A 27,414-nucleotide genomic window follows, 5' to 3' on the forward strand; every position below is an offset into this window, starting at 1 on the left:
CGTATCTGACCCAAAGTCAGAGTCCATCAGCCTTTACCAACAGCCAAGAGAGCTGGCGCGAAAGGCAGCGTGCTCCCTTACCAACCCAGATGCGATAAAGGGCATGGGGTTGCATTTTGGTCCAAAAGGTCCCAAGAGGAGCCAGCCCTGTGTGGTATCGGGTTGCAGCATTGCAGGCAGTCTGTGTCCTGGCCCTGGCTTCGGCCACCTGTGGAGCGGGGCCAGGCAAGCAGCCTGGCCGATGATTCAGCATTGCCTTTCTCCCTCGTTGGCCAGGGAATAACGGGAGCTGACAGGCACCTCAGAACACAGGGTGCCGCCCTGTTCTTCTCGCCTCAAGCCCCAGCACCCTGCATTTCCAGCAGGGCTGGGAGGGTGAAGCAGCTCCGTAGGCTTCCCTGGGGAGGGGGATGTGAGGAGGAGGTCTGAGCAGAGCTGTCTGCACGATGCTGAAGCAGGCGGCCTGCGTGCCAGGTCCGGAGGTGCCGCGGGGGAAGGGACCTGCAGCAGAGGAGGGTACTGCAGCCTGGAAGGGAGCCAGGCCCCATGGAGATGCTGCGGCTGCGGAGGCGGCGGGAGGGGCTGGAGGTGGCTGTGTGCCGGGAGGAGATGGTGCAGGCAGGCTGGGGCCTGGCCAGTGGAGGAGAGAGTGAAAAAGCAAGGGAGGTGGCAGAAGCTATCCTGGCTCCGTTTAGCTGGGAGGGCTCGGGAGGAGGGGGGACAGGCAAGACCCCTTTGGCAGATCCCTTCCCCGGTCCCTGTGAGCTCAGGCACGGTGAGGAGGGCGGCAATGTACCCACATGCAGGGGCGCCCCTGAAGTGTCCCCGCCAGGCTTCTTGGACAAAAGGTTCTGAGATTTCACAGGGTGCTGCGCCTGCAGAGGTGGCAGCCCATGATCTGAACTGGTAATAATCCTCTCTCCGTCCAGCTATGTAGCATTGCGTATGATTACTTTAACTTCATGGCAACCTTTGTCAGAAAGGTGCAACATCTCCACATGCATTTCTGTTCACCTCAGCACCAGAAAGATGTGAGCAATGCAGAAACATAATTTAAAGGAGAGCTGTTAAATCTGGATAAGCTGGAGAGCAGTGAAGATTACAGGAGAAGATTGAACACAGGTAGTTTGCCTGGAAGGCCAGAGCAGTGAAGATGTGGACAGAGCAGTGGATTAAACACAAGCTCAGAGCAGCATCAGCAGGGAAAATTGTCTTACTGGAAATAGGAAGGTTGAAAAATTAGACATGGGCAAAGAAGGCAAGACATTTTTAAAAATTTGTGCCGAGCACTCAGATGCTGCAGTAATTCGTCTGTGCAATGAAGAGAATATTCCCAGCTGATTCTCAACTTGCACTCTGCTTTGTATAGGGGTGCTTCAGCTTCACACCTGAGGAGCAATTTGTGTGTGCAAAACTATGTCTGGTTTTCTCAGATTTATGAATTAATCTAGTAAAAGATACATCCTTTCCCTAGAAACCTTGCTTACTTGTACCCACAGACCACCACAGCTGTCATGACAAAGCTGCTATGGTGTTACCCTTTCTACAGTGGCCGTGTTGTTACTGCTGTTTGAAACAGGTTTTGAGATACTTGAAAGAGGCTGCACTCATGCAGAATATTACCAGCTAAGGAGCACATGTGCTTTGTAATAAGAGGAGCCATGTACGTAAATATGCAATGCAAGCTGTTCATTCCGTCTGAGGATACTGATCACATCATTAACCTGGGGGCCAAACACTTCAGTGGTAATGCAGACTAGATTGTATGATGATTTATCTTTTTACATTCTTCCAGAGAGTGTTATCACTGGCTGTGCTTTAAGGTAAATTCTCCAGGCACTTGAATGTAGTAGCATTGTGATTACTTCAGTTGGCTACTACAGCCTCACAGGAAGCTTTGTGATCAGACATCCATCAATTAGCCCTTGACATGAGAGTCTGCGAAAACACTATGGGATTCATTAAGATTTTGATAAACCTTTTTTATGTGAATGTTACTAATGTTCCCATGGAAGTCGAGGCGGGGGGAGGATGGGGGGAGCTGGAGGCAGAGAGAGGAGATGGGTAGACAGATGTCTTTTTTGTCACTGCTGAAAATATATAACTACAAAGGAAATTACCTTTCAGATGCCTGACTGAGGTACCAGCAAAAATGGGTTCACAGCAGTTTGTAGCACTTGATTCTTTGCTCCCTTATGCATCCCACAGCCATTTATACTAAAGAGAAAGGGGGTTCATGATGACAAATCTTCAATGCAAATGTTTTCACAAAGTCCAAGAAACTAGAAATTTTCTTAAAAGCCCCTCTCCTTTTATACATATGTGTGTATTGTTGCATAGGTGTACCTTTCTGCGGGACGCAAAAGAGACCAGGAATAGAGCTGATTGTAATCCTACTTCCATTGTATTAACTCGACTGTTGATTTACCCCTGTATTACACTGCACTGATGGAAATGGGAGTTAGTGTTAGGTATTGGTAGAGGTGAGGAATGACATTCAAATTCAAGAAAAAAGTGGAAGATTTGTTAATAATAAAATTCTTTGATTTTTTCTTTTTTTTTCAGTCTAAAGGGGAGTGAGGATATATTCTAGCAGCATGCGAGCTCTTGAAAAGTATCTTTGGGAGCTGGCTTTAGTGTGAAATCTTTGCTTTTCTGGTTTTGGAGGGCTTTGGAAAGGAGGTTGGTAAATAGAATATAAAAAAGAAAAATAACATTCAAACCTCTTTGTAATAACTTAAATGCAAACTTGTCAGAGGTGGGAATGGTTTTGGTTTGGGGTTTTTTTTCCCCCCTCTGCTTGAGCTAAGATGCATCCCAGCACTATTCCCGCTAAACGAAACTTACTCAGGGGTTTGGAAAGAAAAGCTGTCTCTAGGTGTCAGGCAGGGAGGAACTGCTGCTGGAAAGCCGTCTTCCCCCTGGGAGAGATCGGGTATCAGACTGAGCGAACCCAGTCCAGCCCGAAGAGCTGCCACCGACACCCGGTGCTCGCCCGAGGACCGTGGCATCGATGGCTGCCGCCTCTGGCCGCGCTCCGGCTGGAGAGAGGGAGCGGGCAGGCGCGCAACTCCTGCCCGCTCCCTCCCTTTGATTTGATGGCCTTTATTCCTCCTAATTGGATAAAATAGGAAGTCACTGACAGTCCTGCGTTGCTGGGTGTACTGATTTCCCTCAGACCAGCCCCTGCAGAGGGCGGGGGGTGGGGTAGGGGAGGAAGGAGCGAGTCTGTACATCAGGGAAACAGGCTGCGAGGGGGCTGGGGGAGCGGGGCGGCGGGGGAGAAAGGAGGAAAGTGAATGAGCGCTCAAGAAGGACAAAGAGGGAGGGGAGAGAAAGGGAGTTACCACCGTCTTGGCATCGCTCTTCCTTTCAAACCTCTGTGTAATGATATTGTTTGCAGTGATGCTCAGACAGAGAGCACCTGCTGCTCTGTAATGATTCAGCCTCTTTCAGCCGCCGCTGTAACACGACAGGATGCTGCTGCTACTGTCACTTCTGCCGCTGCCGCTGTTGTTACAGATTTTGCTTTTGCTCCTTCTACCGCATGACAATTGTTTTCCTCGTCTAAGCAGATACCAGCCTCAGATGCTCAAGGTGAGAATCTTGCCTTTCGCTCTGGGCTATTGGTTCACTTAATCCGGTCAATTTGTTCAGTGTTCGTGGTTTTCTTTCGTCACCCTCCTTCCCCCTGTTTTGTTTTGTTGTGCTTGCTTTTGGGGGGATGTTTCTTCCCTCCTGCAGAAGAGCTGGAATTGCTTGAGAGGCATTTAAGGAATTATAAAAGTGGCCAGCAAACAAGAGCTCAGTAATTGCAAAGCTACTCTTGCTTCAGAGAGGCAGAGAGAGCAACAGAGGGCTCGGGAGCCGGGGGGGACGAGGGGGGGGTCTCATTTTTCCTGTGCGGTACTCCTCTCCCAGTTTGGATGATGTTGCTGAGCTCAGACCTTTTGTTGACTCCCACTCTGTGATTTTTGCAGAGCACTGTGACTATTACTACCATCTCTTTTTGTCTGTGTCTCACAGTAATGGACTGTGATAGAGTTAAGGCCTTTTGGAGGTGAGCTGTTTGAGAGCTGATGCTTAAACATGTCTGAAGTAGCTGCCGACACTTTCCCCAGCCCCTCAGCTCAGCTGAGCCCTGATGCGTCCCTCGACGGGCTCCCGGCTGAGGAGAACATGCCGGGGACCCAAAGAGAGGACAGGAGGGTCCAGGGGATAGCAGGCCTTGCTGCGACCTGCTGTGTGTGCCTGGAGGCAGAGCGACTGAAGGGCTGCCTCAACTCTGAAAAGATCTGCATCGCCCCTATCCTGGCTTGCCTGCTCAGCCTTTGCCTCTGCATTGCTGGCCTCAAGTGGGTCTTTGTGGACAAGATTTTTGAGTATGACTCTCCTACCCACCTTGACCCTGGGAGGATAGGACAAGACCCAAAGAGCGCTGTGGATCCTACAGCTCTGTCTGCCTGGGTGCCTTCGGAGGTGTATGCCTCACCCTTCCCCGTACCTAGCCCCAAGAGCAAGGCTGAAGTGACAGTGCAAAGTGACAGCTCGCTTGTGCCCTCCAAACCGTTCCTCCAGCCTTCTCTGTATAACCGCATCCTAGATGTTGGGTTGTTGTCCTCTGCCGCACCTTCGCTGTCACCACCTGCCCTGGAGCCTACCACAGCATCTCAGGCGCAAGCAACAGAAACCAATCTCCAAACTGCTCCAAAACTTTGTAAGTAGAAGCTATGTATTTCTTTGTTTTTTCCTTACGTACACACACATGCACACACACAAGCACTTAACTGTTCTGCAGCTGTCCTCCAGGAGGACATGTGATTGATTGGCATGCAAAGCTTAAATGTGCTAAGATGGGTATAGCATGGGTTACGTTCTGAGGAGAGCACCTGGGGGCCTCTGAACTTAGTTCTGAGCTGTGCATGGCAGTGAAGAGGGCTTCATTTGGGACCTTTGTAAAGTGCCAATACCACCCTTTTCTCAGCATCCACTTATAGGGAAGTATGTGATTTACTTCAAGGGCTTATCAGATCGCTATTCCACATGGTCTATCAGCGTATTTTTCTTACAAATTTGATTTGCGTCCTGTGCTGGATCTTCCATGTGTGTTCATTTTCTTTGCCTTGCCTGCAGAGCGCTTCTGCAACCTCCTTCCTGAAGTCTGTTACTGGCAAATATCCCTGTCATCCTCCTGAAACACTCAGGGAGAACAGTGGGAAAGAGCGACAGTGTATTTGAAGCAGTTAGAGACTGGGAATTATTAATTTAGCAGTTATCTTATGATCTTTCCTTTTCTCTTAAGAGCATAGCACACGTTTCTCTGCGTCTTTCCCCTCCTCTAGGGGCTAATCCTTGTTGAGCCTATTCCTCAGGCATTGCCTCATTGACTTCTGTGGGGCATTTCAGGAAAGCGTTCTTGTCAATGCAGGAGGGGTCAGTTTCCAAATTAGTCTTTGCTCATCCTTAAAGCAAAAAATATTCAAGGTACCTGGATTATTTTTTCAGTAGTGATCATAAAGGATCAAAATACTGCATTGCTGAAGTGTAATTTCTTTGACATTCATCATTTTAACCCATCAAATCCAGAGCAGATCAAGCCAGCAATTCCTGAGCTGTGCAAAATTCAGCAAATCTAGTAAAAGAGAAGGCAGTGCCCCATTGTGCCGAGATCACAGGGCTGAGGTTTCCTTTGGAAAGCTGCAGTGATCAGAATAAGCAACTGTGTTCCTTGCAAATTGCCTTGCAAGGACCCCATCTCATTTATTCTCCCTTGTGCCTTCCCTGTAATGCCGCAGGATGGCCACCTTGTAGGTGGCACATACTGGCCCTCACACTGGAGCCCTGAAGTTTGCTATTAAGTTTAGCCCCACCAGGACTGGACTCCGTATAGGTATGTGGCAATTGGATTATAGAGAACATTTTGGGCCAACCAGCTTGCTGGTGAAAATAAGCATCACTACAGTGATTTCAGCGGACGTCCTTTTAGCTGAGAGTCAGTCCTGAACAGCGATTCCAGAACCACTGAAAGAAAATTTTAAGTATTCCTGTAGAAGCCCTGTTGCCTTTTGCTTAGATAATGGGTGACAACCAGCCTTTGGATAAAAAGTAATTTGTCTGATGGCAATAGTCTAATAGGGAAATATTACTGTGCAGTTAAATGACAGGGGACTTTGGGGTAGGTTAGACAATATTTGAATTATTGGGACACTTAGCCACCTTTGCAGTTATATAAAACTGCAAATTCTAAGTGATTTTTTTTTTCTGCTGATGCAGAAAATCTTTTTTTGTAGTGCAAATATCATAAGTGACGTTAAAGATATGACAGCACTTTCTACTTCATAAAGTGACCAGGGAACACCATCCAGTCAAAATGGCCTCTTCCATGTGAGAGGGAGAAGCATCCAAAAGCTAGTTATGCCAGGACAACCCTTGTCCTCCTGAATTTCCACAAGTGAGGCAAGCCTTTATCAATAACACGCTAACTTCATCTCTGAAGTAAATGAAGGGGGGCAGGGAAGAGATTCTTTGGAGCAGTCACTGACGGAAAGCCATTATCTGCATTCAGATCTGCTCGCATCTGGGAAATAAATGGTTGTCCAGAAATTAGGTGATTGTCTTGAGTTGTTTTTTTTACTGATGTCTTAATATTTTAAGATAAATGTGTTTTAAGGCATCATAGACTTCCAGATAGATACATGCTGAAAGGAGAGGGAAAACTGGCAGCAGGTCAAGTTTGGGTTGCTCTGAGGGATAAGGTTGTGTAGACAGTATTTTTTCTAACTGTGGCACATAATTCTGACTATGGCAAGGGGCTGCAATTCCTTGCAAAGAAAAATAAGAAAATATAGCTGGAAAAGTACACTGCAGGAGATCTGCCTAAGAATTCAAAGAGGCATGAAATGAACTTTTTGGAGAGCTCTAAAAGCACTGTCTTGGGGTTTTTGCAACAGCTGCATTTCAAACACATCATTGTGTTTTATGTAGAGCAAGTTTTGTTGGAGAGGTTGACAGATTGCATCAGTGATAACCTTTTTTTTTTATGAATGCCTTTGACAGCTATAAAATTCTCAGAGACATGGCTTGGAAAGTAGCATCTGCAAATTGGATTGTCCCTTCTTTTGCCTCTCAGTGTCCTTTTCTTCCATTTCAGGCAGAGTGAGGTAACTTGTTTCCCGAAAGCCCGTTTTGTGCTGATAGGTTTTTTTTTTCCAGTGCAGAAATAAAAAAGAATGGACACATCTCATATTCTGTGGCTGATGTATTATTTCTGAACCAAGCCCTTCCATGAGTTTCCAAATCCTTTTCTCTTCTTCTCCTCTCTTTTCTGTCTTACTCAGCATATTCCGCTTAAAGCTGTATCCTTCAAGGTCATAGTCTGCAGAGAGTTAATTGATTCTTCTTTCTCCTGGAGCCTGGGAGAGAAAGCAGAAGAGAGACAATCCTAGTAATTGTGTCTGGTGCATTAGATTCAAGACCGGTCCCACTCCTATTATTATACTTTGCCCTTTATCAATACAGAAATAATCTCTTCCTTTCTGTTTGGTTTACGTTTTATATTGTGATATCATTTCTCCTTTGCCGAAACAGAAAGGAAAGGTGAATGTTTTAAAGGATTCCCATATTTAGAGAGCATGTCAATCTTAGCTTAATTACACCGGAGAAGATTCTATTACAAGCGGGATATAATAGTACGCACTAACCTACGATCTCCCTCCCTCTGAGAAGACATGTAGATTGTAAAAGTGCTAACACAGTTCATGAGCTATTTTCATATACCATCACCTTTAAACACAATTCCACACAGGCTGGTAATAGACGCAGCTCTGTAATACTGTCAAAACTGTGTTTCTGTAATAACCGCATCTATACATCTGCAAACCCACCACTCCCCTTTACAGGTCTTCGCACTGCCTTCTCTTTCCACTTAAGTAGATTTCACCCAAAACCACCTGCCAGCGTCCATATGGTGTTGCCTTCCTGGGGTGACAGCTCTGCCAAAGGAGTGCAGTGCTCTTGCATTTTGGCTCTGCCCCAAAGCGGAGTTGCCCAAGCCCTTGGCTTTCGGATCACAACTCTCCTGACCTGGTGAAGTGCCATGAGGCACACAGGAGGCAGGGCAGGAGGTAGACCACAGCACGAGGACTTTGCTGGGGTGGGTTTCCCTGCGAACACAGCTAAAGGCCCATCAGAGAGCAGGGTCCACAGGATGCACCTCCCCCACGGCATATCTGCGCTGCCCCCGCGTCCATTCTGATTTTGGCTTCCCTGGCCACCTCAGGTGCCGTGTGCTGGCAGGACAGCTGCACACCTCGCACTACACTGGTGGCCAGCAGATGACCAACAGGCACCTCTGCGTCTCCCTACCTCTGTGCCCACCAAGTTGTACTCATAACACGCGGAGGTGGGTGGTTGCAGCACCTGACGGGTGCATGCCCCTTGGGGACAGGTAGGGCTCCCTCCTACCTCCCCGGTGCTGGCCCTCACCTGGAAAACGTGGCAAAGCAGAGAAAGGGTTGTGCACTGCTGTCAGTCACCCCTGACTGGGACTGCTGCCTTCTTGTGTTTCTGATTTCTGATGCCACTTCAGGGGTGCTGGGGCAGCATCAGCAAAAGCTGCTGCTTTCTCATCCTCAATGGAAAAAGTGTTAAAAGGGTGCCTCTGTGGACTAGTAGTGGGTGTTTACCTAGGAAATGGTCTCAGTTCACCTCCAAAGTTATCCAAGCACGATGACTGAATGTCTTTTGTCTTTAGAGTTAGGGATGGGAAAAATGAAAAGAAAAGTAGCCTGTCCCTTGTTTTGGTATTATACTGTAAATATTCCTTGCAATTTCTTTCTGCCTCTTTCACCTCCGCTTATTCTTTCTCAGCTCTGCATTTGATGTCCTTTCTCCGATACACAGTGATTTGTGAAGGTCTGTATTTTACCTCTGTGGCAGGCAGGAGGGAGCCTTTCCCTCCAGTTACAGATGCTGCAGGCTTCAATTTACGGACAGCTAGGGTTTCTTCACAGCAGCTTCACAAGTCGTTTGTTCTTTTTCTTGAAAAAGTCTCATTCTGACCCGTGCTCTGCAGTTCAAATCCCCATCACAATGCTGTGGGGTTGAGAGGCCTGGCAGCTTCTGAAAGTGTCAAGGTCAGGGATGTCTCAGAGAGCCACAGGGGACTCTAGTCACCGGAGAGGAGAGCAGATGATACAGCACAGACTGTATACCAGCCTTTTCTATGCTCACTGTTATTATGCAGGGCAGCGCCACATGGGAGATTGCTTTTTCCCCAAAGGTTGAAGATGCAGGAGGAGAGCACCTTAAAGTAGATGTTGCTCCATTTCTGATACAGTATTGATGTTGATTAGCTTCAGACACCTGACTTAAGTGCCTACATTAGGAAGCAAGGCAGCCTTCAGCTTCCTGTTCAGCATAAAGGAGGGGACCTCCCTCAGGCAATTCCCAGCGTGGCTGTAGCAGGAGTAACTCTCTCCAATGAGCGTATAGGGAGACTAACCCTCCATTTCAGTTTCTATGTTAAATGGCTGCTACACAATACGAAGATTTGTTTTGAAAGCCATGACTTTTCTTTGATGTGTCCTGTGAATTAACAGTGTCTTGTCACAGGGAAGTTATAATTAATCACGGTTAAGATACCAGACAAGTTCTGAGCCTAACTCAAGAGCATAATAAAGAGATGCTGATCTCAGTAGGCCCTGGAGACACAACTGGGCCTCCATTAACAAGCAGCAATAAAGCAAGTGCCACTGTACTGAGCCAGCCAGTCTGTATTTCCCTGAAACACTTATTTCTCTGCTGTCCCAAAGGTCATGGTGGCTTACAGATGTACATATTCGTGGCAGGAACACTCAGAGTAAAGTGAGATTGGGACTGATGGGGTGAGATGCATAACATGCACCAATTTTTAGGGAGTTCAGGTCCATTAAGCCTGCTAGAGTGATAACTGAGACTTCCTCTCCCCAGCCCAGTTAGTCACACTGTCTTTAAAATGCCCTCAACAAGCACAGTTTGTTCACACAAATTTATTGTTTTGTTTCTTTTTGTGTCTCTACCATCTCCATTTTTAATATTCATTGCCTGCATAGAAACAGTTCTTCTGTTTAACATGCAGAGGACTGAACTGATCGGTCCTGCATTTCTTTCTCTTGGGCAAGCACCCCAAATTCATGGCTTTCAAAACTACCTCATGGGTGTGTTTTTTCTTTCATTCACCATATATCATGTGCAGAACTGCTGGAGAAAAAGCAGTATTTCTTGAAGTATTTTCCTTAATACCAGTCTGAATCTCTCCGTGCAAAATAGCAATCTGCACTTGTTTTTTTGAAAGCATTATTTTACTTTGTAAACTTTAGTGAGAATAAGTCATGTATTCATGCTACACGGAACTTCTGTATGGTCTCCCTCCTCATATACATATGCATATGTAAGTATAGAAAATACAATAGGTATATGGAGTATATGGCCATTGTTTCTTTGTTAAAAAGGACATCTGGGACTGTACTGCATCATACGTTTCTAAGCAAAAATGGTTAATAATTGATGTCATAACAAAACACGGGTTTGGATTTCCACTGCAGGGGACTGAAATTATCCTCTTTCAGTATCTATTGTACTTTTAAGTTAAATGTTTTATTTCCTATTCATGCACTACAAATAAACACACACAGCAACCCATGTCAGATTTACAGTGTCTAACTTTTGGGTGCAGAGAAAACTTGGGGAACTTTCTCGGCATCAGATGAGAAGGCAGAATTTGGCTTGCTGGAGGCTAAGTAGCCACAAGGTTAATTGTGATGCAGAGCTCAATGATATAAATGAACATTTTCATCATTTGCAGTCTTGCTAATGGAAATGCAATAGATTCGCTGCAGAAATCCAACTCGGAATCAATAGCAATGCAATGAGGCAGCTGTTTCAGGGAGAGCACATGTGATGCCAATCTACTGCAGACATTACCTGGGCAGAGGCTGCTCTGGCTCTCTGTCAGGAAAGGGTAGACAGCCCTAGAAGATGCCACGGCAGGTGATGAAAGACTTCTGAAAGGAAAAAGCCTGCTTCACCTAGGATGGGACAGTGTTAGGAGAAAGGGCTTTCTCTGTATGAGGGAGGGGAATTGTTTTCTTTGAGGAATTCAGATCTTGTTTGGACCCAAAGATGTCTTTTTTGTTACAAAGTACTAAGTTAAGCAAAGACAGGAAAGTTAAGCAACGACAGGAGTCTTTGTGCTTCAGGTCATGCTCAGGCCACATGAAATCAGGGAAGGACTGAGTCACGGTGTGTAACTTTGGAGACGGGTAGGCGGTTTTGGAGTGTCTCCTGCTAAAGGCTTGTGCCCTCTTGTTCCCCAGGTAGACCACGGAGAGGAGCAGGCGCTGCCTTTTTCTGGATTGCTTTATAGCAGGCACACTGGCTACCTTTACTATTTATACTGCAGGGAGCCCAGTTTGCTGCAGAGTGAGCACTATGAATCACATCTTGATCTTTAACATTAAAAATGTTATATGAAGTACCGGACCCAGTAGGAGGTACACATTAAACTCAAGAGCGTGAGCATGGATGTTGTTTGGCAATTAGAGAGCTCTTCAAAGCAGCAAGGGAGAAATACCTATGCATTATTTTGGGGCAATGTAATGTCTGATTATTTATACCCTGTCCTGTCTCGTCCTGTCTCTCATCCCCCTCCCTCATTCCCAGTACAGTCTTGGTCACTGAGACAAAAGAAAAGGTTTTAGCTGGGGAAAAATGGGCTGGAGCAAATCCAGTGGGACAAGGCTGGCTACCACGCCGGGCTGCTCTAAGCTAAACCAGCAACAAGGTCCATTCAGCACTGGACAAGATCAGTGGCATTGTGGCACCCATCTATTGCCTTTGCTCCTGTATTGTTTTATTATGAAAGACTTATTTTAATACATATCTTCTTGCAGAGTATATTCAGCTTTTTCACATATGCTTTCGCTACTCCCTCCCCCACTTTTTTCTTTTTTATATCTATGCTTCATCCTGGAACTTGCTGGCAGTGCATTCTCATAACTCAGACAGCTTTTTATTTTGGCAATGAATATTGCTTCAGTTTTTGAGATGAAAGGAAATCAATACTGGGTTGGTAGTCACATGGCACTGGGGGGAGTATATGAAGCTATGATCTTAAGCACGATTTGTGACATAGTTCAGTATTTCTATGGAATTCCTGAAAGAGATTTGAATTTTACAATTTTTAACAGTCAATTAATTCATGTGATTAGACAGATCAAAGGAGAAAAAAAGGGTATCAAGCTCGTTCAAAAGCCTTTCTCTTATGCAAAAAAAGAAAAAGATTCGAGCTCATAAAAGATGACTTGAGTCTTCTAAGGTGGTAACTGGAAGCCAGTGTAAAGCTGCTGGAACTGGATCTTGAGAAGAGAGAATTATGCTTCTCACTATACTAAATTAATCTGGATAATTAATTTAGTTTTTCAGCTGGTCAGAACAAAATGGCCTGAATTTTCACTTGCTAGGTCTGTAGACCTAGCAGACCTGTAAGGCCTAGCAGAGTACTGGGATGCGGTGGTCCATGACCTACATGACAGAGTATCTTCCTGACTAAGGTTTCTTCCAGACCCCCACCAGTTGTGGTGTGAAGGCTGAGAGCAAAACAGTGTCTGCCTTTTCCCTTATTGTAGCTTCTCTTTTAAACAGAACCGGATACTTTGACTTTGAAAATATGTGTTTGTATTCCAATCATTTGTTCATTTACACCTTTCTCTCCTAGATTAAAAAGCTCTTCCACGCCATGTATTTTCCCCTCACAAAGGTACATATACACTGTAATCAGCTCAGCTTTGAATAAGCCTTTTTGACAGGATAGGCAGGCTGAGCTCTGTAATTCTCCCCATGGAGAATTGTTTTCAGTCCTTGAATTATTTCATCCCCCTTCATGCTTTCTTAGTTTTCAGATAAATAGAGCTATAATTTTGATATGATACTTACACATGGGCTAGCCCAAAATCCCAACAAAGGACAACAAAATCTCTTCAGTGTCTTGGTCACTGTTCAGAAGCATTCAAGATGCATGAGGTAGCACCAGTGTCTATTTAATATTTTAAGCAGTAAATCAGTAATAATGTCTAGTCAGAGCAGAAGACCCATGTCTCACACATGCAAGGGACTTCACTGCTCTGCTTCTTAACTCCTAAGGTCGCATGCTGCCTCTTACTGGGGTGGAACAACAATCCTAAGGGCCAGTCAAGGGAAGAAAAGACAAATGTCACCCAGCCTTAGCAATGCTACGTGCATTTGAGGAGGAGTTTCAGTTCTCTTATTCCCCAGCTGGTTCTGTCGTGCTCTGAAGGATGCCCTCAGCAAGACTTCTTGAGTGAACAGGAGGTTGGCTCAATGGTTTTAACTGTGCTGGCTCCCCTGTTCACTTGACTTCTGTTCACGCTTTCAAAGATTTCTCCCTCTGTGCCCTGCTGACACTTCTCCCGTTGTTGGCCCAAGGACCATTGCATCAGTTTGCCCTTCATTCAGCCTCAGCTCCTCCAACATTTAGTTCTTCCTTCCAAAAGCAGAAACAGTCCCAGAGCATGGATTTGTGGCAGGGAAGGATTTTGGTGTTTGTGCAACCCTCCTGTCTACCTAGCTTAAAGACACTTTGCTTATGTGATGGATTCCTTTGCATTTCTGTCCTACAGTGGATCTGCTGCATGGACTCAGCCTGCTAGGGTTGTATGATGCACAAGTATCTTTTATGATCTCAGGACACAGGACGTGGGAATTAAGGAGCATGATTACATCCAGGAAGTCACAATGGTTAATAATTTCCAGATAGCTGGGATTTTCAAGACATTTTTATATTTTCAAGATAGCTGGTTTTGGGCTGTGGGTGTGCTCACCAGGTCAGTTAACAGTATGAAGGTAATACTGCCTTAGCAAGGTAAATGAAGTATATCAGGGTGAGAAAGACAACTGTAGGGGAATAGAAGAATGATCATTTCTGTATCTAGTCTGAGCTGGTCAGGGAACAAACGAGTGTGTTGTTAGAGTTTAGGAATTAGAGAGCATAGGATGAGAAGGCTGACAAAAGGCTTCCTGCTGTGTTGATACAGGGGCTTGGAGAGGCTTGAACTTATCCTTGCAAGAGAGGAACATCATTAAGTAGCCAGGAAAGTGCCAGAAAACTGGGAGAAGTGGTTATATCTGCAAAGCACAGAACAGCAGGGGAGGTCTGATCCTTTATTGACTGGAAGAGAGCAGGAAGAACGGGATCCCCAATGCTACAGATACCTGTAGTCTGCATAGGACTTGCAGGAGATCCCAAAGCAGGTTTTCCCACTGCTGAGGGGATGGACTGTGAATGCAATCATCGATTCTTTCCCCATGCTGCATTTCTAAGGCAATCTCTGCAGGGCAGATCCTTTTGCTATCCGGCCATGCTGAGTATGGGCTCCTCACTGACACTGAGATCCAAGAAAGTGCCTTTTGCAGCCTGCTTTCCCCGGCCTCTCTGAGGGCTGGAGCCACTCTTCTCTGCCAGTACTGCAAAAGCTGCAAAGTTTCTCTCTGACACTGAATTCCCTCCTGTCCCTTTGTTCAAAAGTCCTTGGTGCACTCCAGCCATTGCCTCATGGAGGTTAGTCAGCCCACCCTACTTTTTGGAGATGTTGATTTAGTGACAGTATTAATAGATTTTGGAGGTTATCAGTAAAAGTTTTTGCAAAATCCTTCAGCCATGTAATTTTCAGGATGTACAGCTGTGTATGTATTCTGTTTGTGAGCAAAGAAAGGCTGTGTTTCAGGATCAAAAATCCAATAAATGCATTAGCAGAGAGTCTTTTCTTCAAAGTGATTTAACAGAAAAATACCCTAAAATTCTCCTTTTGCTTTATAAAATGGTATCTGTCCAGTAAAGCCAACAAATACACTGGGTTTTGAACATGTGAAGGTTCAAAAACATGGCTAGCAACCTCTCTGTTTCTTGCTAGGTACAAACATTTGAATTAACTATGCTGTAAACATTAATGGAGATCTCTCAGATAAGCAGCTTTTCAAACAACCCTGTAATTTTCCTAATTGTTGCTAATCGATTGTTTGTTGTTTGCAGTTTTTCCTTCTCCAAATTTGGCAGAATGATTAAAAAGACATGTTCTGTAAATGTATTCAGATAACTGTGACAAGCCCAGGAAGAGCATTTACTAGCTGTGAATCAGAGGAAGTATCAGTTCCCTCAAGCCACTTAGCTGGGCAGAAGCTGGCAGGGGAGGGGGCTGAAGACAAAGAAAACAGAAAAATATTCTGATGTTTCCCGAACAGGACTGAGATCCACTGAACATGTCATGTCAATATGCCAGCATTCAAAGAAGAATTTGTTATCTAAATTGACTTGCCCCTAATACATACCTAGCAGGTTCCTCGAGTTGCAGAGTAGTATGTGGTTATGCTCTGCTTTCGCTTTTACAGATTATCTCTACTGTCTTCTTAGGGCTGTTACTGATACTTTCAGGATACTAATATACATTGATTTTAACAAACGGGTATACCAGCGCTACTGTCTGATGTTAACTTACATTTCATTCATATATTAATTTTCATATGGTACTCTGTTTTACAAATGGTGATGGCATAATGACAAAATATTCCTGATAATTAATCCAAAATTATGACTTAGCAGAAACACTGACAAAGTTTTTTAAAAACACAGCTTGTTAATGTTGTTCAAGTCATGTAAATACTGCCCCTACAGAGGAAGACTTAAAAATGTCAGTCAATAGAGAAGGATCAGACAAATAATTTGACCGTGACTTTTGTGTAATGAGAGGTTTTATAAGATAAAATTTGGGGTGGTCAGATCTGGAAAGGAAACACTGGATCATGTGAGAGTGAGCTGAAAATAGATTATTCAAAATATAAGTTAACCACAGTTTTTTTAAGAATAAGCCTGTTCAACTGCTGGAATTTTTTACTTGGGGGGTTAACTGACCTCCACCAGCATCAGGGGAAGAATGCGTGTCGCAACCAGTGGTGTCACCAAGGTGATTCCCCAAGAAACTTGCTACCCCAAGGTGATTCATATTCCAATCTCATAAAGAGAAAACCCTTAGCAAATTCAAACCCCACCCTCTAGTGACTTTGGGTGAATGCAGCGTTCTTCATGTTTACAATAATTAATTGAAACAACTCTTTACCTACATGCTGACTCTAGTTTTCACTGAAAACCAACGGGCAGTTCAGCTACACTGGCCTTAGTTTTACCTCGTGGTGAGTTCAGGACTGAAAATGCTCTCTACCTTTCCAGTTGCAACTCTCTCTCTCTTTCTGAGTTTGTGTGTAAAAATAGAAGAAAACTTGGAATGACCATTTGAAATCTTGGAATAACCATTTGAAATCTAGCACTAATTCTGCTAATTTAAAGAGCATTATGTTTCATTCTTGTGGGCAGCCCATACGGTGAATATTCATAAAGCATAAGAAGACTATGTAGCAGAAGGACCACAAGTCTAGAGGTATCTGTAAAAATATTGAGAGCTTCTGGGGATGTTCACTTGCTAACAGAGCTTTTAAAGTTGTCAGTTTGTGACTTCCCATGTGTGATCTCAACCTCAGTCTTCCCTGTGCTTCATTTTCTCACACTGTTAGTGATCTGCCCTTTTCATTGCTTGAGAAGCCTTCAAGCTCATGCTGCTTGGCATTCTCGGCAGACTCGGACCCAGAGATCTGCTCCTGAAGGCAGCGCGTGTTTTGAATTATGCATAAGTCCATCATGGAGGGGCTGCACTTCATGGCTCCTTTCTGGGGGTGGTGATGTAAGGGAATCTAAGTAATATAGTGACACTTTTCATTTTTCATGTCCTAGCTCGGTTAAGAGCAACCCTTGAATTGTGTCATTTTTCTCCCATGTGACTGTTTAATCACCTGAGAGAGTACCAGCCAGAGTTTTGTGGTAAGATTGATTATACTCCCAACAAAGTGCTTCCTTCAGCTGAGCGCTGGGAAGTAGCCAGTTTAGCAGCTAATGGGCTTCAGTCTGAAGGGGAAATGGCGACTGTGATTGAAATGTCACTGAGGTGCATGCCAGCCCTTCGGGCTGAGATCCTGGGGAGGTTGTTCAGGTTTCAAGGTGGGGGGAGACATTCCTGAGCTGAAACACACAAAGCTGTGCTACGGGGGACACTTCACCTTCTCCTTCAAAAGCGTCAGGGGGGCGGGAGTGGGCATATCCAGACCTGCAAGTAGAGAGGGATGTTGCTGGAGACATAATGACAATTTTGTTCGCACTGTCAGCCTGCATTGCCATAGGGCTGGTGTTGTGAGGTTTGCAATATCGCTGCTGACGTCGGCAAAGCATGCTGCAGAACCAGCTAGGACCCCAGTTTGCATAGCCTGAGACGAAGAATGATCTTCCACTAACAACCCCCAACACACATTTTGACATCAGCCTGCATTCATATCCATTCCAAGCTTGGGAGAGAACTAAGGAAATATACTCACCAGCCCCGTTTTACAGAGCGTGAGTCAGTAATAGCATCGTAGGTGACAGTTTACAAATGTTTTGCCTTGCTTGGATGAATTCACAGTCTCTGAGTGCCAACAGCTCCTCTTACAGAGGCCTCTGTGATTTACCTGGTATCACAAAGGAAACCTGGTGAAGCACCAATAGTGAAGTCCCACAGCCTTAGAGGCAGCTGTCCTCTCTTTAAAGGGTAGAATGTACTAATGAAAATCTAGGAAGAAAGGGGAGAAAAGTCACAAATAAAGGGTAGTATGTATGGTTGCATAAAGATACAATAAAGCAAAAATCATTCCAGAATCCTTCCATTCCAGGGATGTGAGGTTTTTTAGTTTATGATAAGAAATATTTGTTTAAAATACATAGGAGGACAATATGACTTCACTGTTAAGACATTCCTTTCTGGCATTTATCACTAAAAATGGATTAAATAAATATAAACAAAATCAGATCCTGACATTTCAAGTGAGGCCGTTTTTCTGTCATTGCTTCATTGAATTTAATAGACTGTTAGCTAAGAGCTTCCTTCAGGGGAAAAAAAAAAAAAAAAAGGCAACATTGCACTTCATTGACATCTGACAATTGACAATTTAGCCAAAGTCTGGGGATCGCATTTCCCAAAGTTGAGAGCTTTGAATGTCAAAGACTTGTTGTTCACCCTTTGGCTGAACCTCAACCAGCTGCAGGGCCTGTTTGGCTGTTTGTGTTTGTTTCTGTTTTCCGTTTTTGTTTTCTTTTGTTTGTTTGTTTTTAATAGAGAGTGATTGCTTCTTTCCAAATCTTTGCTAGTTTCAATTTTTGTGCTTATGTACACAAAATCAGCTGGTCATTCTGAAGACTGCTCCCACGGCTATTTTTTCACTATCCGGTGTATAGCATGGGTCCAGACCTCAGCTCCTCAGCCACTCGCTGAGACCCATTAAATTTAGCAGCTTTGACTTGCATAAAGCAAGGTTGTAGGAATGACCTTCGCACCATCGCCTCCTGTGTCTCACCACGTGGCTCTCCTGCTTGGGCCAGGGGAGGAAGGAGGCTGCACTCTGCCGGATGGAGGAGCACGGCGCTGGGGACGAAGAGGAGCTGTGAAGGGTCTGCCACCCCTGCATCACTGTGGTGGTAGCAGGGTGCCAGCTTGTGGCCAGGAGGGAGGGCAGTCCCCACAGCGCTGCTTGGGGAGGGCGCAGGCATCCGATGGGTACGCAGTGCAGGGATGGCTCCAGCTCACTGGGCAAAAGAGCAGACCCTTTAGGTAGGAGAAGAAGGGAAATAAGCACTCTCTGAAAGCCCCATAGGGGACTCATTGGTCTGAGTGCAATCTCTTTGGCAGAAACCCCCCTCCTTGACCTCCCAGGGTCGTCCCTGTCCAGAAAGATTTTTTAGCTTTGCCCTTCACTATTGTCATTACTGTAATAAATTGAGGATAATTTCTTGGCTTGAAACAGCTCTGCCTTCTGCTGTGTAGGTGGAGAAATGATGCCAGGAACAATCCTTTCTTCTCCTGCCAGTTTGCTTTTCTCTGCGGCAGGGATACTATACATACCAGTTCTGTATAGCTGCTGCTGTTAGCAAAAAGCAACCTAAGCACTGCCTCAGCTAGAAATGCAAGATTGATTACATTAGATGTGCTTTATTCCCAGTGTCCTGCATGAAATCGGCTCTTGAAGAGGTTAATGCCATTGCTTCAGAGTGGAAAATGCCAATGTTAATACAGGGTTTGTTACGGATAGACAGCTTGGTGCAGAGCACAAATGCATGGGATTGGGTCACTGCCAGACTTGTATCTGAGGAGGGAGGTCAAATGAAGGTTTGCATGTGATGATATCTCCTATACCAAACTCAGCATGTGACCAGTTGCTGGGACGCCCTGGGGAGCTGTATCGTCTTTACATCAGAGTTCAGCTCTGCTAGGATGCCATTTACAGAAGGCTCAAACATGTTTTCAGCCACAGCCCAAATTATTCTGCTGCTTCACGGTGAGGGCAGGACACCATGACACCATTTGAAATCACACTTTAAAATGAAGCAAGTCTTCTGGAAAGTCTCTAGTTTGAAGCTGCAGGGAAATTATGGCAAGCAGAGTAGAGCACATGATGCCTACTCCAGGGGGAAGAGTCCCTGCATGGTCCTTGTGCACTGCAACACAGAGGGATCCTACCTCTTTTTCGGGACAATGCACAATATCCAAAAGGCAGCAGCCCTCTGATGCCTGGCAGTCCAGGCCCTCTGCTCTGCTGGCCCAGGAACAGTAATGGTGGAGAGGTTGAAGGATTTTGGCATGGCTCTAGCAGGTAGATCAAGCTCTGCTTTGTTCTTGCTCTGTCATGCTCTTCTCCAGTGGTGCACTAGGCAGAGAGGAATCTGGCCTTACCAGCTCTGTGAAGCCAGCATACCACTGAGGTGAGACTGTGGTTCTTGGCTCTCAGGGGGTGGATATGCAAATGAATGAACAAGTATCTTTTCCATCCATCTTATCTCCAAGAGCCCAGCCTTAGGGTTCAGTCTATGGGCCTTCCTGTATGACCAGTGTAGCCTCCCCCTTACAAACACTTAAGAGGCTACTCACAGACAGAATGGAGAGTTGCACAGAGCTGTAGTGAAACATATGGTTCAGAGAGGTGCCCGAAGAGGGAGAGAGTGCTGCCCTAAGGAGTGCTGCACAGAGCCTCACATCATGCTCCCATGTCCCCATCCCCATGTGCTGCACAGCATCTCATTCGTGACGCTCCTTTGCTGTTAGCCTGTCTTCCAGAGCAGACATTGCTAGGGGTGAATGGTGGATTCACACATAACCTGGAGGTGCTTGAACAGCAAATTACATGCTGCCCCTTAGGTAAAAACTGATGCTAGGTTTCCAGTACAGGGCTGTACACTTTGTTGGCTGTTGTTCAGGACCACAGGCTGCGAGGAGGTCCTAATCCTTCTTTGGAGTCTGACCATTCTCTGTGTCAGGATGTGCTAGCTCTGTTCACTTTTTACATGTTTTCCTGGCCTTTGCACCTTCTCAGGTCACAACCTATATCTACCTGCATCCCAAGTACTTTTAGGTAAATGCAGGAGGAGTAGTTGACTGTAAGGCAGGGGAACAACAGCTCTGAGACTTCTTGATATCTTCTGTTACTGGTCAAAGTTGCATATTTTGTGAAGTGCTGCAGTCTGCAAGGCATGCTGCACGCCTTTTAGACAACAAACAGTAAGGAACTAGTTGGCTCACAAACTACCAGCAGCCAAAGTGATGCTCTGCCACGCAACACATCAGTTTTGCATTCAGATTGGGCAGAAAGGAAACACTCTGTGGACTATTTTTAACATTTCACATGAAATGGTGGTTATGGCAGGGGGCTGATCTGTCTTAAGAGTCAAAATCAGCAAGGAGGAAACAGGCCTATTTTTTCATAGCTGCTTCTACAGTATGGTGGATCTGTGAGTTAGTGCCTGTTTAATGAAGTTTTAGGCCTGACTGCTAAGCTTTCACCAGACACTCTGGAACATCCAAGCACCTGTTTTCATTTACTTTGTTGGGATGATCTCTGGGGCTAGTGTGGACTTTTACAGGTATTAAATCTTAATATCTGGAAGATAATTGAGAAACATGGATTCAGGATGTTGTGGGTGGTGGCCTTATATGGTGTGGCCCTGTGCTTTCACCCTTCCTTAGAGATTTGACAACTCAAACCCCAAAACATCTGTAGTAAACAAGGTTTGTTGTCCTATTGCTGTCACTGGTATTCATGATTAACTGTCTTGTCTCTCAACTACCCTCATCTACTTTGTATTTCCAAGGCACTTTTTTTTAAAGAGGTCCCTTGCATCCTGAAACATTTTAGTGGTATATTATCTCCTAATCGTAATGCCTTATATCATGTCCTGGTTATCTGACACTTCTAGAGAATGACAGGGAAGCTAAAGACTCTTATCTATTGCCTTGGGACATGGCTGAGTCCTCCTTTCACTTACAGATTCAAGGTCTTTTTGGGGGAAAAGGAGAAGTTGCCATGGCTTCTCACTAGGCTAAAATTACTATATCGTTATGGAGATTAAATAGAATAATCTTGAATGCTCTTAGTGTATTAGCATCGCCTGATTCCAACTAAGAGCTGGTGGAACAATATTTCCAGGGGACCATCTATTATTCATCTCTCTTTCTTCCGCTAAATGAAAGACCGTATACACGGAGCATAACTAGTTTTACTTTTGCTTCAAAAGAAATGCCATGCTGTTTCATCTTTCGTGGTGCAATTCAGTCAGGTCCTTTTGGAGAACTATGTAACAATCTGTTCTTGCCATGGTGGGGGAGGCCATCATTTATTCTAACTGAAAAGGGCTTTTCAGGAGTATAAGACATTAACAGAGAACAAGCTACAGGGTTTCATAAATCTCCAGAGATAGACGGAGAGCTCTCTAGTAAATGAGGATTCTCGTACAGCCTCCCACTCCCCTTCCCAGTGTGTTGCCAATTTTAGGCAAAATTAAACAATTTGGCAGGGGCCGAAGCCATACCATTTGTCTCAAAACGACAGTTATAGCAGACCTTTCCTAGTAATGTTTTACTCAGTTCCTCTCACACAGATCTGCTTAGCTCCATAATTGCTTCTCATAAAATGCATTTGTCCGCATAACTCCTGCTTTGTCATTCCTGCAGTGCAGGGTCTTGCTGACGCTAAGGAATGGAGCTCCTGCAAGCTCAGGAGCGTGCGGCAGCAGGGAACAATGCTGTAATCCCATCAGGGCCTGGATTGTCACAAAAGGGTACTTCATGGTACAGAAGTTGCCCAGGGCAGGACTCTTCCAAGCTACATACTGACCGAGCTACTTAGGTACCACAAATGGTATATTTGTGCTCCCACAGGGGCTGAACTTGACCTGAAGCAGGGGGCACAACTAATGAGCACACTTCACAAGTGCTGTTTCAAGGGACGCACTGCCCTGTGCAACGTGGGCAACACAGTCTGTTGTCTCAGGACTGGCATGGCAGCATCTCTTCATATTCACCCTTTTGGCATTGTGGATGTGGCCAACTAATTGCAGCATGTTTCTTGGGCTTTTCCAACGTGTGCCAAGTCATGCTGCTCTGTGTGGCCGACTGGGAGACAGCGAATGCTCAGATCCCATCACTGCCTGCTGGATGAGCTAGAATAGATGTAGCAGCCTCTGCATATCTCTCAACTAGGAGGGATCAGCAAGAAACAAGAGCATTAAATTGCACCTACATCCTGGTGAAGGATAATCTTCTTCCTAATCTTGTGATTCGTGAATGCAAGCTCTCACGAAGTGCTGAAGGACACTGCCGAAGGTGAGATTCAGCCCTCAGGGACTTGGACATTGCACCCTCCAGGGTGAGGCAGCTCTGCTCTGACTATAGCTGTACAGTTTTTGAAAGCTGCAAAAAGACAAGACCTCAGCAGGACCAGAACTGGAAATGATGCACATAGATGTGGCTCCTTTGGGCTTCTGTTGTGGGTCAGCATAACATTTCAGATCCTGTTAATAGCTTGCTAATGCGTGTTTATTATTACTAGCATTATAAGGTATGCCTTAAGGTCTGCTGTGGCAACAAATTGAGATAAGAGGCAGAGCCCTTCCTTCAAGGTGTCGTACAGCACGGAGCCAAGGCAGACAGAGGGCTGAAGGGGAAAGCACTGTGACTGAGCTCATGCTGCGAGTCAAAAGCAGGACAAGGGTCTGAATCTAAGGCTCCTGGGTCAGGTCTTCTCTGCTGACATTAGCTTTCCCCAGCTCCTGCTGCTGGAGTGGCAGCAGTTTACCAAAGCTGCTGCTTATGCAGCCAAAGGTGGTCACCTCCCATACACACACCCTGCCTTTGAGTAGCAGGTTGGGAGTCTGTGATCTGACAGACAACCAGCTTTGTAAGGACCTAGTACTGGGACAAACATGCCTTCTCCAGAGGCTGCCAAGTACGGTGATCTGAAATTAACTCTGCTAGTTCAAATTTGTTCCAAACGTGATTCTACAGGCTGGTTTTTGTGACGTCTAGGTACTGCTTACCCCTCTACAGCCAGTAGAAGACCACTAAACAAGAAGTAATGAGTAAAACGGGTATTTGCACACCTTGTTGTGGTGCTGGAAATTAAGAAATTAAGTACAAACTCTTAAGGAAAAGCATAAGGAGCAGTAATTGTGACATATCAGCTCTGAAAGGGCTTTGTTTTGGACCAAAGGCCAGTAGAGGGATTCTGAGGTGCAGGGCAGAAAGCTGCAGGTTTGAGCCTCAGCAGAAGCCATGTGTGCTCACCCCGACGCCTGGCCAACAACAAACCACTTCCCAGTCAGGCTGGATGTCCCTCATGCAGCCCAGCTCAGGGCTGAGTTTGTAACTACCCCTTATGGGCACGTGCGAAGGGAGAGCAGAAGGCTGTCCCATGGCTGCAACAGCCTGGCTCAGTCTGCAACGCCTGCTGGTTTGGGCTCTAATTGTACGCAAAATCCCTACAAAAACAAAGGCGCAGCTGCTGGCTCATTTTGTGTGGCAGCCCTTAGTTAATGCTGTGTAATGTGAGAACTGCTCCGTGCCAAGACCACTGTGTCCCTCCTTCCTTCTGCCTCCCTCCCCACCACCAGACACATCTCCAAGCTCCAAACCTGCCCCCCCGCCCCCGCCTCCTCCCCCGCCTCGGATAAGGAACACATCAGGGCAGATTTTGCGTAAGTGGACAGGAGCAAAATCCCTCACAACACGGGCTTTGGTCTGCTTTGTATTACCCACCTAGAAATGGTCAGGATTACAACTATATCCTTCTTTGATTATGCAAGTTCACATATTGCTCATACTCCAGACCCGCAGCAAAGCCTGCAGAGGAGTATAGAAAATTAACCTCTCTATACGCAGGTGTGAAATCCCCTCCTCTGGGACAAATTCACACCCAACCCTCCTAAACACACACACATGCGCATGCACGCGCACATACACAGAGAGCAGTGAAAGGCGCTGAGACTGACATTAAAAGCTGTGGAAGATACATGCTCACCTATTGCTGATGGATGCTTCTTCTATGGCAAATAGCTGGGACCTACCTGCTGGTAGCAGATTAAGTTGTAGAAATGACCTCATACAGAAGGAATCTTGGCCACCACATGACAAATGTGTTCTCTCTTTCTTTTTCCCCCTAAAAGCTGTACGAGATGGAGGCTGGGAAGGAAGAATGGATGCATTTTACTTACAGGGGCAGGGGGAGATATAGACCCTTTTAGCAAATCTCCTTAGGTGTCAACCACCTTACTTAGGTATTTAAATCCCTCTGAAAATCTGCCCGGGCATTAGAGAAAGGTTGCACTGCCCCTGAAAAATGAATTCTCCAGGTGCAGCCTTGGTCCACTACATCCCATTAAACCTCTCCCTGTTCAGGGAGAATAGCAAGCAAGTCAAAAATTAAATCCAGCATTGCTTTCCACTGCCTTCCTGCCTGCAAAATGGAGGTGATAAGGGCCATGGCTCTTACTGCAATAGCACATTTTCCCCACAGCATCTGTTCTGCCATTATTTACCTAGGTTGGCAATAAAAGCTCCTGGTTTCGTGAATTCAACCAGTGTGCATTGTGTGAGCTGTCAGTTGGATCATGGCCCTGATTTGGTCAGCTGTTGTCAGAAAACACTAATGACTGTTAACTTAAGATCTGCAAACGTTGATTAAAATAGCTGTTAAAATAGCTGTTTTTTGGAGATACCTTCTTTGTAATAAAAGTGTCTCAGAAACGTAGGCAGTCAGAACAATTGTCTTAGAAGTCATTTGTAGCCAAGTGATATATTCCACCAATGCAGCACTTAAAAGATAAGCAATGGAGAGTGGCTTGTAAAATCCACACGGATATGACACCGGCTGTTCTGCAGGGGCCAATGCTTAGGCTATTACCACAAGGCACTTAACACTCTCTTGACAAAGTATCAGCTCATCCAGTCCTTATACTACTTGAAAATCTATTTTTCTTTCCTCTGCAATTTTGTTTTTTCAATAATTTCTAATCATGATGATAGCAAAAATAAGCTTGAAAATCTGGGCAGCTAAAGTTCAAAAATCCAGAGGCCAAATACTGATGTGTAATTTTAAGAGAGTTTTTCATTTTCATGCCAATTTGATGATTTTTGAACACTCAAGATTGGCAAGACAGACTGTATAACCTTTTATTGAGAACACAGACTTCAAATCTTGGCATCTTCAGGAAGCTGGATTTTAATAGAACTTTTTTTTTTTTAATTACAATAAGACATATTTTAATTCATTATATTTTATGGCAAGCTCTTCAGGCCAGATTTCTGGATGGCTTTTTCTTTAAATAACTGTCCTTGTTCTACAAAGTCTCCAGTTTGGCTGAATAAAATGTAAACAAGACTATACATGTTATTGATGGAAGATCTGGATGATGTTACAAATGTCTAAAAACCTCTAGAATGTTTCAGAAACACGTAGGGTAATTTTTGAAACTTTCTGGAATTACTCCACTAATAGCCGTCTCCCACAGGAAATTATTATTCTATCCCCAGCAATAAACATCCGGCATCCTCCAAGTGACACTTAAGCTCGTGTATTGTGAATATCGCTTTTCCCTCATCCCCACACAAAATTTCACATGTTCATGTGCACATGTAGATGCACACACACACCATGATCCAAACACAGAACGTTTCGCCAAACACAGCTTTGGGATCTTTTTCTCTCTTCACTAATTCCTCTACCATCTCAAGAGCTGCGTGTCCTGTGTTTCACAGAAGGTCATATTCACGAAATATAACAGCCCTCCCTCTGCTGAGTCTGTAAAGTACATCCGAGCCAACCAAATGGTTTTATCAGCTGCCCCAAGCAGACTGGTAATCTTTGCTAAAAACTGAGCCACTCTTTCATTATAAGCACACTCTAAAACCTAAACTCTTCTTGATCTACTGTCTAGTGTTAGTGCTCTTAACAGTTTAAAGGTTAAGGAGGGCAGTTGACTCAAGGCTCATTTAATTAATATCCTTCTACTAGAAGAAGCATGGAGCAGGTTGTCTGTCTGAAAAACCTTCTTTGAAAATGAATAGAGATGGCCTGCTGTAGGGATAGCCCCTCCCCTGCGCTAAGCTGCATTGAATTTGAACTCTGAAAGCGTAAATCCAAACGGCATGTGTCTGACATCGGTAGAGAAACTCCATATCCCGGCAAAATCAGAGTTTGGCACACAATGATCTATTGCAGCAGCAGCATTACATTATTACACTGCTAAAGCCAGAGTAATGATCTGAAGTTTTAATGCATGTAATTTCTGTCGCCCTGTTGAAGCATTTCTGATATTGAAGTTATTCATTCCTTTATGTTCACGTGTTCATATGTTCATGCTCGTGTTTAGGGTGATTGTGGCTGTCCTGTGGACTCTGCCTGGTTTGTCCACATCTTCCTTCTTCAAAGAGCAGTCTCGAGTCTTGCAGGGGAGGCTTATTGATGCAGCACAGCACAGGATGTGCCTTTTCTGTGACTCTGTTTTTTCCCACCATTTGTGATCCGTAATAACTCAGATGTCCTTTCCTAGAGTCATTCATCCCCACCTGTGTGTATGTAGTTGATTCATTCTGCTTGTATTTTCCCACTGAGCAGCATCTTTCTCCAGTTAGTGAAAATCCCTTTCTGTGAAGAGACTGCCTGCTATGGTCTCAAGACCATAACCAAACTTCTCAACCTTTACAGTTTTGCCAGTGTGTGAAACAGGGCATAGCAATGTGTGACAAATGACAGAAATGTGGAACACTTGTGCCCCGTTGCAGAGCATGCTGTAATTGACAGATTATGATCATTTTTAACCATAAAAACTGTTTACAGAGTGCTTTTTCAGAGAACGTGAGTCACATAAATCAGTTTGTGTCACTCACTTGTTTATAAGTGATTTGGAAAACGGTTTCTGTGGCCAAATTATCTGATGGCTAAGGCAGAGGATCTCATCTGGGA

General features: G+C 45.0%; 2 protein-coding genes across 13 annotated transcripts in view; both read left to right on the forward strand.

Annotated features, from left to right (window-relative positions):
• Positions 1-27,414, forward strand: part of NRG1 (neuregulin 1) — a 477,064-nt gene that overhangs the window by 364,245 nt on the left and 85,405 nt on the right. For 3 of the 12 annotated variants that reach the window (XM_063319569.1, XM_063319570.1, XM_063319572.1), the window contains exon 1: positions 3,912-4,717. The exons of 8 other annotated variants lie outside the window; for them this stretch is intronic. In XM_063319569.1, coding sequence (XP_063175639.1) covers positions 4,090-4,717 — 628 coding nt within the window. In that variant the 5' untranslated portion in view covers positions 3,912-4,089. Of the gene's footprint in view, positions 1-3,911; positions 4,718-27,414 lie in introns of those variants that run through there. One more of the 12 variants, XM_063319568.1, reaches the window with a different exon arrangement.
• Positions 3,340-3,796, forward strand: LOC134508253 (uncharacterized). Its single transcript, XM_063319581.1, has one exon. It carries the CDS (start codon positions 3,478-3,480, stop codon positions 3,637-3,639), a length of 162 nt encoding a protein of 53 aa, XP_063175651.1. The 5' UTR covers positions 3,340-3,477; the 3' UTR covers positions 3,640-3,796.

Source organism: Chroicocephalus ridibundus, chromosome Z (genome assembly GCF_963924245.1).
Source record: "Chroicocephalus ridibundus chromosome Z, bChrRid1.1, whole genome shotgun sequence".
Lineage (NCBI taxonomy): Eukaryota > Metazoa > Chordata > Aves > Charadriiformes > Laridae > Chroicocephalus > Chroicocephalus ridibundus.